Source organism: Schistocerca piceifrons, chromosome 6 (genome assembly GCF_021461385.2).
Source record: "Schistocerca piceifrons isolate TAMUIC-IGC-003096 chromosome 6, iqSchPice1.1, whole genome shotgun sequence".
Taxonomy (NCBI): Eukaryota; Metazoa; Arthropoda; class Insecta; order Orthoptera; family Acrididae; genus Schistocerca; species Schistocerca piceifrons.
The window spans coordinates 216,979,111-216,992,103 of NC_060143.1; the positions used below are offsets into that span (position 1 = coordinate 216,979,111).

General features: G+C 42.5%; 1 protein-coding gene across 1 annotated transcript in view; it reads left to right on the top strand.

The window, feature by feature from the left end:
• LOC124803244 (KH domain-containing, RNA-binding, signal transduction-associated protein 3-like) overlaps nt 1-12,993 on the top strand; it is a 618,276-nt gene that overhangs the window by 583,912 nt on the left and 21,371 nt on the right. The window contains exon 8 of the mRNA XM_047264425.1: nt 2,325-2,514. Coding sequence (XP_047120381.1) covers nt 2,325-2,514 — 190 coding nt within the window. The remainder of the gene's footprint in view (nt 1-2,324; nt 2,515-12,993) is intronic.

The following is a 12,993-nucleotide window of genomic DNA, read 5'->3' on the forward strand; positions in this document are numbered from 1 at the left end:
ATTACACCTATAGTAGTCAAAATGCAGAACGAAATCTGTTCTTTGGAATGGTTCAAATCACCTTTACATATTGGTTCCTTTAGGTATTAACCATCTCGATGCAGAATTTCTATGTGTATAATACCTACTTCCTCTGTACATATTTTTATAATTTCGTATATGTTATACGATTTTAATAAGGTTTTAAATTGAGAAAAATGTTTCCCCAGCTTTAATATAACATTTGTATAATACTATAACACAATAATAAATGATACTATACTACATAATACTGTATATACTATTTGTTATTATACTATACTATATAATATTATAATGTCTTGATTGGATCCTGAATTAACTATTTCCATGTACTTTAGAGGTAGTGAATTAAAACTACAGGCAGACAGAATATAGATTATGATTTTTTCTCAGTCTTGATTGTCTGGAATGTGTCCTTCTACGCCCATCAACTTTCGTGTGTCCTTATTGCCTCCCCATCAGATCTCGATACAGAATTTCTTTGCATGGTATACCACTGTAACAAGGTTCTTAGTTGAGAAAAATGCTTTTCCCCATTTTCAGTATAGCACTAGTGTATACTTATTTCCTCTGTGTTGCAATCTGCGTTAACAAAGACTTTCTGCGCTACACCTGACAGTCCCTTTTTTAGTAGAGTAGCCTACAAACTGCATTATGTACAGCTGCCAGTCCCTCTGTTTTACTAGAGTATTGCCGCTAGAGTATTGCCGTGGGGTACTGCCTCCCAAAGTTACCAAATGTTCCATTAAAAATTCTGACTTTTACAGCAATTACACCCCCAACTTTCATCATCCTGATTTTGAAATGCGATTTGTTTATGACGAATAGCCAATACTCTAGCAGAGCACTGGAATCGTATATGTAACATAGATTTCCACAGAGTTTTCAGGCAAACAAATAAAATAACTGGGAGACAGACCTTAGCTTACTAGCTTTTCTTGGTCATGATTGTCTACACAGATCAATTTTTGTGTTTCTTACTACTTCCAGTAGGTGGTTCAAGCACCTAAAAAATTAATAGGCTGAAACATATGCCCTCGGTACTAACACAGGAAAGTTTGTCTTTAAGAATTTACACAGTGGCTAATACGTGTATCGTTACATGATGTAGCCTGTTAAAACTTAATTAATAAACAAACCAGTTTCTGCGTCAGTCACTTGTTTATTTTGCTACTGCGCGTTCCGATGGTACACGTCAGGAATCATCTTAAGGTGGAGGGTTGTGTATTTACATAACCGGTGTTGTTGAAGAGTAAACACATCTTTTCACAGCTACTGTGAGTGGACGTCTGTAGCTTTCACCAACACTAGCTATGTAAATAAAACGTTCTCCACCTGAAGATAATGCTGTGATCCATCGAAACACGTAGTGGAAAAATAACCAAGTGACTGACGCAGAATTTGTTTAATCTGTTTCTATCAAGAGTCTCTGCCCTCATAATGTTACCTCTTATGGACGAAGTATTCAAAATCTAATTGGAAAAGCACATGAATGTATCCCTAAAACGCAACTATTTGTTTCACCACAATTACTTAGGTTCCTCTATTACACCTTGACACCACTATAACGATTATTATTATTATTATTATTATCGCCTCTTTAACAAAATACATGATTAGCTGTAGTGATGCAAATATTTGGTGGACGATGAGGAAAATAGAACATCAGTGACGTCAAAGGACCTGAACAGATTAGTAAATGTTTTAAAGAAGGACTCTAAAACGACTGTCAACAATATGGAAAAAGGAAGGAACATTAGAATTTAACATTCCGTTGAACAAGATAAGGAAAAATGTAATGGAGTGCAGTCGAATGAAGTGATTTGTTCCTGGGGAAGTTATATTAGGAAATGAGATGATACCAGCAGATGCGATTTGCTATTTAGGCTTCAAACTAACTGATGACGAAAGAAATGAAGTACACACAGACTTGTAAGTCTTATACCTTAGCTGGTGGCACTAATACCGCTGTTAGACACGTCGTGATCTCGTGTGACGCTCATCTAACTCGTAACATTTTAAGCTTCGTTTTCTCCAAAACACTTGCTCTTCGCACATAGAGCAGCGTTTGTTACTTCTAAGAATGTAGTAAAAATGTGCTAAAGACAAATAAAACGTATCAGCACTGGGCTTATGCTTCCACTGTGAGAAGGTATACCATAAATATTACATCTGACTCGTTCCGCTACACAGCAAGAGCTCGCACTTGTGATCCAGAGAACATGCAGTTGGTTGTACTTTTTTTGTGGGATGGTGGTGATGATGTATGTGTGATGGTGTGCCGTTGCACTATGTGTGGACAGCCCTGCGCAGCGGCGGCTCCATCCTGAGCCGGCTGCGACCGGCACGCTCGCGGCCCGTGCTGCCGCTGCTGTCCCGCGACGGGTCGGAGGCGGAAGCGCAGCCCGATGTTGTGGACCCCGCCGTCAGCCCCGCCCCCGCGCCGCAGCTCTACAACCTCTACGACTCGTACGCAGCCGCCGCCGCAGCCGGGTGAGTCAGTGCGCAGTCGTTCAGCTTGCAAGTAGTTAGCAGGTGGGCGTGGTGTACCACAGGGGTCTACACATGGACCTCTGCTATTTTCATTTTGTACAGAAATCAAAACTTTGAGGTTTACCAATAACACTAGAAGTCTGTCAGGACATGAAAAGGACTTGTAAGACCAGTTTAACGGAATGTACAGTATTTTGAAGGGAGTTTATGATATGAACACCAACAAAAACAAAACGAGGATAAAGCAATGTAGTTGAATTAAATCAAGTGATGCTGAGGGAATTAGATTAGGAAATGGGACACTTAAAGTAGTAAATGATTTTTACTATTTGGGTAGCAAAATATCTGATAATTATCGAAGTAGAGACGATATAAAATGTAGACTGGCAATGGCAAGAAAAGCGTTTCTGTAAAAGAGAAATTTGCTAACGTCGAGTATAGATTTAAGTGCCAGGGTGTCCTTTCTGAAAGTATTTGAATGGATTGTAGCCATGCATGTAAGTGAAACATGGACGATAAACAGTTTATACAAGAAGAGAATAGAAGCTTTTGAAATGTGGTGCTACAGAAGAATGCTGAAGATTTCTACATCTACACTTACGTGGACACTCTGCAAATCACATCTAAAGGCCTGGCCGAGATGGTAGATCGAATAAATATTGAGGAGGTGCTGAAAAGAATTGGGGAGAAGAGAAAACCTGACCAAACAAAGGGTCCAGTTGGTAGGACACTTTCTGAGGCATCAAGGGATCACCAATTTAGTACTGGACCGAAACTTGGGGTGTTAAAGCCGTAGAATGAAAGATGAATACAATATGCAGATTCCATGGAATGTAGGTTGCAGCAGTTTCTCCGAGATGCAGAGACTTGCACAGAATAGAGTACCATGGAGAGCTGCGTCAAACCAGTCTTTGGACTGAAGGCCACAACAACAACAAATCAGTAAAGAAAACAAAAACCGTCTAGTGGTGAAAAATGATTTTATAGTAATAGAATTCTGATTCAAATTCTGCATGATAGAGGGTGCAGGAAGGCAGCTTGATAATAAGATCAGAGCAGGAAAGAGGACATCGTCTCGAGTTATATTTACGGGATAAAACGACAGACAAATGAGACGAAAGTACATAAATTTTTCCAGTAAATGTACGTATTTAGTTTTTCTATCAGTGTGGCTTTGTCCGACCAAGCTGTAACTGTACTTGTTAGAACAGAAAATCATTCGTGCTCTCCACAGATCAGGACAAATTAAAACATGAGACTTTTGCGATCCATTTTAAATAACTTTGCATTTTACAGCGCTACGTTTTGCCCAGCTTACTGCAGAGGTGGTTCCGTAGTATAGCTAATTATCTCAAAAAATAATTGCGCTCGGGTACTTTTAGCGTAGACAAGCTTTCCCAAGTGAAGATCACAGAAAATTCTCGTCTAGCGTAATTACCTGTTGATAGCCTTTTTTAAAATTTTGTCCTAGCTTTGACTTTTCAGCTAAAACTATTAACTTCAACCAATTTAATTAGTAGGAGCGCTCTTTAGCATAACTGCCATAAGCTATGTCACTTTAGTTTTAGCCATAAAATTACACTCGCTAATCGCTGATTAGGTGTTGCTTCATGGTTGTAGCTCCACTGTGTTGACGTCTGACCCATGATTGTACGGAAAATTTTTCTCAATTCCACATTCGACGCCTTACTATGAGTTTATTTACGGGATCTTTTCCCCCACCCCGTATTGAAGATGTAACAAAACAGTACCGACTAATTTGAACGAAACTCCTTGAAGTGTTGGGCCACGAAACAGTGAACCCTAAAACAAAACACTGAGGATTCGACCGTTTTTCCAGAGGTTCTCTTCAGAGCTACTTATTGCTCTCGAGTATCTCTAAAGAAGACGGTAGTAGAGACGGCCGAAACGTCGGTTTTTATTGTTTTCTTATGATACTCCTTAACACCAAGAAGGGTTTCATTGAAACTGGTACTGGTTGTGAATACCTTCGCACTGATATCGACAAGCTTTGTGGGTTTGTGCAAGAAATATTGGGAAACAAAAATTGAAATTAGAAACCTATGTCCGTGAAAGTAATCTAAACATGCAACAGAGCGTCAAAGAAATATGGGCTAACACCTGCTGCTAGGTACCCCCAGGCGCTAAACGTAAGATTTTACGCTGACCAACCGAAAGAGGAACTCCTCAGAATGGGCGTGGCAGCATTCACGCCGTTAGGTGACGTCGAACGCGTCCACTCTTATCACAGCAACACTATATACCCCTGATCGCAAAGATAGCAGCGCACAAATTTATATTAGTTGTGGAAGTGGTGGCCTAGATGCAGGAGTTGATCCGTGTAAATTCTACACTCCGAAACCTCGAGCGTAGGTTGCTGTCCTCAATTTGTTCCTCAAAAATCAAACAGCAAGACCACGAAATTTGTCAGTTTTCTTACACTCTGTATGTTGCACTATTTCAACTGTATGTGGTCACAACTTCAAAGTCATACACGTAAGAACGAAGTGCCGAAGATAGAAATTTCAGTATCGTATACAACATCAACTATTAGAATTCGCTCCTGTAATCGTGTGTGGATACAACCACAGGGCCATCCAAACATCCTCACGTTAGGTAACATCCATTCTCTGATAACAATCAGATACAGGATGTGCCCAGGAATTCAAAAAATAACAGAAGATATCCCACTATGGGCACTGCATGTTTATGAGGCACCTGTACAGTAATCGTGCGTTCTAGTTGATCTGACGCTCGTCATGAAGACGGCGTGAGTTAACGATCTAGAAGCACATCCCTCGAGAGAGTAATAACAGCAACAGAATGGGATGAATGATATTTTCTTTGTATGCTGTCATTTTCAGTATTCCCTGAAATAAAAAAAAGGAAGAGTAGCGCGGACATAGGAGTTTACGTTTACCACCAACATTATTCGTCTTAGTGATCCTATATGCCGCTGTCTGACGTATTCTAGTACGTAATTTCGGCTCTCATAGCCGCCGAAGTATTTACGAATGAGCGTCATTGTCACCAAGCAGGGACCTCATCTCGTGACTAATTGTAACGTGGTTGAGATTCGTCCCTCCAACTGCATCATCCTCTGTACTATCAGTTGCGAGTACTGTGTTCGTCCGTGGAATCCTGGCGTATTGGCAGCCTGATGTAACAAAGTACCATTCTTGAGAGAACACAACATAGCTTTTATAACGTAAAATACTTGTATATCCTCTTCAGACCAAAGTAAAATTTTTCTATCATTTCAATTATGTTTTGATGAGGGTGTGTCATATGTATGTCATAAATCAGCAATGTAATGGTAATGTTTTGTTTCTCCTTATCCGAATGGAGATCGTTTTATGTCCAGGCGGCTGGACACCGTGCCTCAAAGCGACCATTCCTGATATATGGCCATGGAAGTAACAACGACCACTACGGTCGCAGGTTCGAATCCTGCCTCGGGCATGGATGTGTGTGATGTCCTTAGGTTAGTTAGGTTTAAGTAGTTGTAAGTTCTAGGGGACTGATGACCTCAGAAGCTAAGTCCCATAGTGCTCAGAGCCGTTTTGATGTAACAACACAAATTTATGTTTTTCACTATCTGTTTAAACATTTAGATACATTAGTTACAGACTATTATAGAAGTATGCCACAAGAAAAGCATGTTTCAGTCATCAATATTTCGGAAATTCTGCTAGTACATCGCAATCACTTTTCAGTTGTGGACGTCAAAGAAACATTTTCTCTGACCAGTAACACACAGATATACTTGGCTTTCTGAGCATAAGAACCTAGTTTTATCTTCGCAGTCCTTGTCCTCGTTTCGGCATCTCATCCATTTATTTTTGTCTGTAATTGGGCAGAGAGGCACATGTCTACTCTCACTTTTCCTAAAATCTCTGTCAGCAACCAGAATTATCTTTACGCGTCTCCAAAGAGCTGCTTCAAGAGATTCCGATTCAGAGTCTGCGGAGAAAATGTCCTGTCGTGCTCCAATTTCAGTTGAACTCAGGGATTCCCCAAAATAAATCTTAAAATACAGTAGATCCATAATTGATTTCTTGCTAGGACCTAGTGCCAGATGATCCTCTCTGTACTAAGCCCGCTAGTTCACTATTGCCAAGTCAACGAAATGGAAGAAGACTCCTACAGGCCACTTCATTGTGCAGCCATGACCCAATGAGCAGAACATCTCAGTGTAGCCAACAGCAGAAACTAAATGTCAATGAAGATGAAAAGGGCCGCGCGGAGTGGCCACGCGGTTAGAGGTGTCATGTGACGGATTGCGCGGCCGCTCCCGTCTGATGTTCGAGTCCTCCCTCGGGCATGGGTGTATGTGTTGTTCTTAGCGTAAGTTAGTTTAAGTAATGTGTAAGTCTAGGGACCGATGACCTCAGCAGTTTGGTCCCTTAGGAATTCACACACATTTGAACATTTGAAGAGAAAGATCCAGAGACGGATAAAACGTCCAGCGTACTGGACACATGATGCAGTGTCGAAGATTTGCACTTAGAGAACAATAGAGAAGTAACGTCTAGCTGACTGGACGCGTGGACTGAAGGGGATGTTGTTATATGCGCTATGTTTTCATGCTCACGTCGTGAGTGGAATAGAACTTTTTTTCTCATGTGCCAAAACCTTACACCACGGCACAATGTGAGGTTGAAGGGCGCTTGGGTGCCTGACGTCGCTGGGGCGCCTCACGCGGTAACGAAAGATTCAGCGGTAATCGTAAACAAAGATTCAGCTGCCCCTACTGTTGTCAATTTAAGCAACCATTAACATTACACCTGACCTTCAAAAACCACCCGCGAGATTTTCCCATTCTCTCGCTAGCTAAGCGTAAACTTCTAGTCCTACAGAAAAAAATGAGCGGGACCTTTATAAAGGAAATTTTATGTAGTTAAACTTTGTACTGCTACCGCTAGAAGCCGTAGTTTTCGATTTATTCAGGAAAAACGTGCAAAGGGACCTTCAAACGCATCTCCTCCCAGCACTCTTCCCTCAACAGTCAGGATTCCTGCTATGTTTTTCGCAGCACTCCCTCCAGCCATTATACAAAAATTTTCGACTACCCAAACTGTCCCTGATATTCGAGGTTTCTCGATCTCTATTGATTGACCTATGTCGCCACCATAATAGTCGGCTCCTCGTTAAGATTGCTAATTTCAACGTGTCCAAGATTTTAATGAGAGAAAAACCATTTTTGTAAAATTTATGCTGTAACAAATTACATTGACAAAACCTTACAAGCAGTTTCGTAGTGAGGTGGCATGACAAGTACAACGATCGCAATTGTTTATTTTACGCTTTTAAATTAACAAAATGGTTGGGTAAAATTTACACAAACGTCAGTTTTACAATATGTAAGTACTCGACTAAGCTGGTAGTGTAATAAGGCCAGCAAATGAAAATGAAAAATTTGGGAAATAATTCGTGCTGTCGCAAGTATTTGTAATCGTAGGAGGGAGTGGCATGAAAAACACGTCAGAATTCCTGATCAGTGGGGGCTGAGTGTGAGAGTGAGGGTGTGTGTAGAGGCCACTTTTGTACGTTTATCTTGAATGACTCGAAAACTACTACATCTAGTGGAAACATATCCTAGTACAAAATTAATTTACGTTGAATTTCCTGTAGGAAGGTCCCCTTCTTTTTTTTCTGTGTGACTAACAATTTGGGCGTAGCGAGCGATAGAATACGAAAAGCTCATACATGGTTTATGAAGGTGAGTTATAGCACTGCCGGCTGCATAAAATAACATCGATATGGGCAGCTGAATCACCTCGTATAAGCGAAGCAGACCGACTGGGAATTATTACGGCGAATATACGAGCTGAATTTAGGAAATAAATTGAGATAAGCGACTTTATCGAAGGGCTCACTGTTATGGGCCGACGCCCGGAGACGAACATCTCGAAAACAGCGAAACTGCTCAGCTGTTCCCGCGCTACTGTCGTCAGAATCTATGGAAAGTGGTTGAAGGACGGTAAAGCCACGCACTGCAAAGCGGGAGAGGCGGCGATTTGGCAACTGAGCTCAGTGATGGTGCAGGTCCAAATGTCTTGGAGCACACTGCTCAGAGTTAGCGCGGTTGATCACAGAAATCTACAGCAGACGACCCCACCCCCTTCCCCCACCTCCTAGTCGGTGCTCCCACCTTGACCCAACAACATCGTGAATTACGAACGCAGTCGGCACGGGATCATCGAATTTATACGTGGTTCAATGGAGACTTGTCGCCTAGTCTGATGAATCATGTTCCTTAGCACATCAGGTTGATAGGATTGTCCGTGTACACGTAATCCCGACGTCATTCATGTGGACGGAGACCGGTGGGAGCAGTATTAAGCTGTGGGGTATAATTACTTGACCTTGACATTTTTGGACTACGTGGACACTATTGCGTACCACCTGCGTCCTTCATGGTTGATGCCTTCTCGGGCCACAGTGGCATCTTCCAGTAGGACAACTGCCGGTACGCCAGTGCCATAATCGTGTTGCACTGTTTTCATGAACGTGATACTGAACAAACACACATTGAGGCCTTGGTGGAACCAAATTCGCCTGATCTGAACCCGATGGAACACCTGTGCAAAGTGTCGGGCGCCAGTTTCGCGCCTACAATCCACCTGCCCGTAATTTACAGGAATCCCGTGACCTGTAAGCTGATATATCAATCCACCTGCCTGTAATTTACAGGAATTCCATGACCTGTAAGCTGATATATGTTTATGCATATCTGCGAATACATCTATAATCCATGCCATGCAGCATATCTGGTGCATGAAGTTCCAAAGGCGTACCAACAAGCTATTAAGTTTGGGCCCATTACTGTACTTGTTAACTAATGTTTTATTGGAGCGTCCTTTTACTGTATCGCTGATAAAAAGTGGTAGAAAAAGCGAAACTCAGGCTAAAATTTATTCGAAAAATCCTAAGGAAACATGCAGCACTTAGGAAAGAAGCGATTTACAGAACTCTCGTTGTTAGATTCTAGACTATTTCTCGGTAACCTGAGACTTTTATTCCGTGAAATTAGTAGAGGATATACAGAAGCTCCAAAGAGGAAGGTTCGTTTAGTAAGCGCGAGATTCCATAACACTGGCAGTCGCAAAAATGTAACGTTGTACTTCATAGAGAAGTTTACCGTGTAATTGTTCAGAACTCACTTTTAAAAGCATATCAAGCAACATTTTGCCTCTTCCCATCTGCCGCTAAGTAAATCAGCGTGGCACTACAAACATATATTTTCGAAAGTCATTCTGCACTCGCACCATTCTTGAATGGAAGAGCGAAGGTTGAAATACGCTGATCAGCTAGAATTTTATATTGTGACCACCTACCTAATAGCTGGTATGTTCACCCTTTGTATGAATAACAGCGGTGACGGTTTGTGGCCTGGAACCAAAGAGACCATCTGCACACACAAGACACTTAATTCCCATAAATTCCGTGGAGAGGAACTATGAGCTCTGACCCTACGTTCAAACACATCCTAGATATGTTCAAATGGTTCAAATGGCTCTGAGCACTATGGGACTCAACTGCTGTGGTCACCAGTCCCCTAGAACTTAGAACTACTTAAACCTAACTAACCTAAGGACATCACATACACCCATGCCCGAGGCAGGATTCCAACCTGCGACCGTAGCAACAGCGAGGCTCCGGACTGGAGCGCCTAGAACCGCACGGCCACCGCGGCCGGCCCTAGATATGTTTAATGTGGTTCAGATATGGTGCGTTGAAGAGGCCAGCATATCAACTGGAACTCACCACTTTGTTCCTCGAACCTCTCCATCACACTGCTGGCCTTGTAATAGGGCGCATTATCTTGTTGAAAACTGCCACTGCCGTTGGGAAACATGATCGCCTTGAAGCGATGTATGTGATCTGTAGACAGTTTACGATACTCCTTCCGCGTCGTGTTGCCTTGCACAAGCTTCACTAGATACATGGACGTCCACTAGAGCCTCTGCCAGCTTGTCTCCGTCCGGCAGCTCAAGTGTCAAATGTCAAAGAGTCGTTCCCCTGGAAGACGAAGGATTTGCGCCCTCCCATCCCCACGAAGAAGAGGTACCGAGATCTATCAGACCATGCAACGCCTGGCACTGTGCCGACGTCCAGTGCCGATGGTCATGTGCCAATTTCAGTGGTACTGCCGATGTCGTGGTGTCAGCATCGGCACATGCATGAATCGTCGGCTGTGGAGGCCCATCGCTAGCCGTGTTCGGTGCAATGTGTGTTCAGACACACTTGTACTCTGCCCAGCATTAAACTCTGATATTAGTTCCACCACAGTTCGCCGCCTATCATGTTTAATTGGTCTGCCTTACTTAAAACATGTGTAATGAGAGGTGACCGCTCAACCCCACGACCTTGGTTTCGCCACATATCGAAGGCACTCGCCACAGCACTCCTCGAAGACCAGACAAGCCGTGCAGTTTCCGAATGCTCATACCGAGCAATCAGAATCTGCCATCGGTCAAACTCAGATAGATCTGGCGCCTTCCCCATTCGGCCCACGGACAGCACGTTCACTGATACTTCATGCACTGTACTTGTGTGTGACTAGCAGTCATTTGTCGCCATGGGCGATAGTAGGTTGGTGTTCATAATGTTATGTCTGATACATGCAATAGAAGCACAAAAATGTTCCTCTCCACACACTCTTCCCTTGTGGTGTGGCGTATACATGTAGGTGCATCCCATCGCCGTCTCATAAAACAGTGCTGAGTTCCAGATCGTAGGCCCCACGCTCGACTTCCATGGAAAGCTATCTCATTAATTAATGTCTGGCGTTAAAAACAACATCGAGTGAAAGAAAACATTCTCAGTTCGACGATCAGCTTAGTTTCATCAGTGGCATGCCTCTTCATGTCAGGAAGAAAATCGAAACGAAGGAATAGCTTTTAAATGTTCGATTTACAATGTTGTGATGGAAAATGAAACAATTGAGCTAATTAGGAAAGCGTAAGAATAGAAGCTGAATAATATTATGTATGAAATGGACCTCTAATTCGTCAGATCTATGATAAATTTGAATATATATCCGAGTTTGTCCAATACCAAATTTGTTCATAGCTCATTTATTTCGTAGATACTTGTTGTGCTGCTTAATATTTCCTTTAATAATGACGCATAGCATGGTGACATCCATCATCTGACATTAGAAACGTTTTGCACTTGCCGCAGGCAGTGATACGAATGTGCCTAACACCGTAAGCGTAGTTAACCGTGAATTAGCACAGACACAGTTAGTGCGCAATTCAGAACTTGGTTAATTACGTTTGGATTCATTTGCCGAGGCTCCCCGTGCCTCATTTCCACGTACGAGGTCTGCCTCAGCAAGCATTGCAGATGTGGGAGGCTAGTGCTCCGCCAGTGTTTGTCCCTCGTCATTTAGCAGTGCAGAATTCGATAACATCCCAGTACGTCGCCTGCTGTGTGCGTAGGGAGGTGGTCTTACGGGAGCACCTGCAAGCGCGGCAGCTCATTCGGCCGATGTGCTGTGCGGGTTGCATAATGAAACTCGGTCGGGGCGCCTGCGAATCCGCAAACTGTGAACAGACACGACAGGACGGTTGAAATATTACTTCGATTAACTCGCGAGCTATTTTCGATTAACTGCGAGATCATGAGTAATGAAAAGAATAGACGTCCGGTTAGTATTCACAGTGCTACAGTTTATTCAGATGAAGGATAACGCTACACCAACCCACGTAGTTCTCCTTCTTTTCCTCACACTCTCCTTTTATCCAGTCTCTCGTATTTCACTAGCAAGGAGACCTTGTGGTCTGCTGTTTTCGATTTTCTTCATACTTATAAGTTTTGAAGGTCAGTGTTCGGACATCAATGCCCAAAAACAGAACAATTAAAAACTAGAAAAAAATGGCCTTTGAAGATTAGAATGACACAAATTTTGTTAAGTACAAAAGACTTCGATCGCCATTATAGAACAGATTAGTATGTAGCGGAAGATCTATATTTATTATCAAATTAAAATGTTAATTAAAAAAGTGTACAGCTGGAGAAAGACAGCTTGTACCACTGCTAATCTTTCCCTTTCCTGTTCTACTCGTAAATGGTGCGATGGGAAAAGACCGTCTATTTGCTTCTGTACAAACCCAAATTTCTCTTACCTTGTCTTCGCGGTCTTTAAGCAAGACATATTTCGGTGGCGGTAGACTGGTTTTGCAGTTTGTCGCAAATTTCGGTTCTCTGGACGTTCTCAATAGTACTTCATTAAAGGAACTTTTCGTTCTTCCAGACATTCACATTTAACTACACGGAGCATTTCCGTAATACTCGCGTGTTTTCGAAACTACCGGTAACAAATCTAGCGACAGGGCTCTGAATAGCTTCGATGTCTTTCTTAATCCGTCTTGGTGGGGAACCGAAACATTCGTGCAGTGGTTAAGAATGGGTCACACGCGGTTCCCTTTATAGTTGAGCTACACTTTCCTAAGATTCTCCCGATAAACC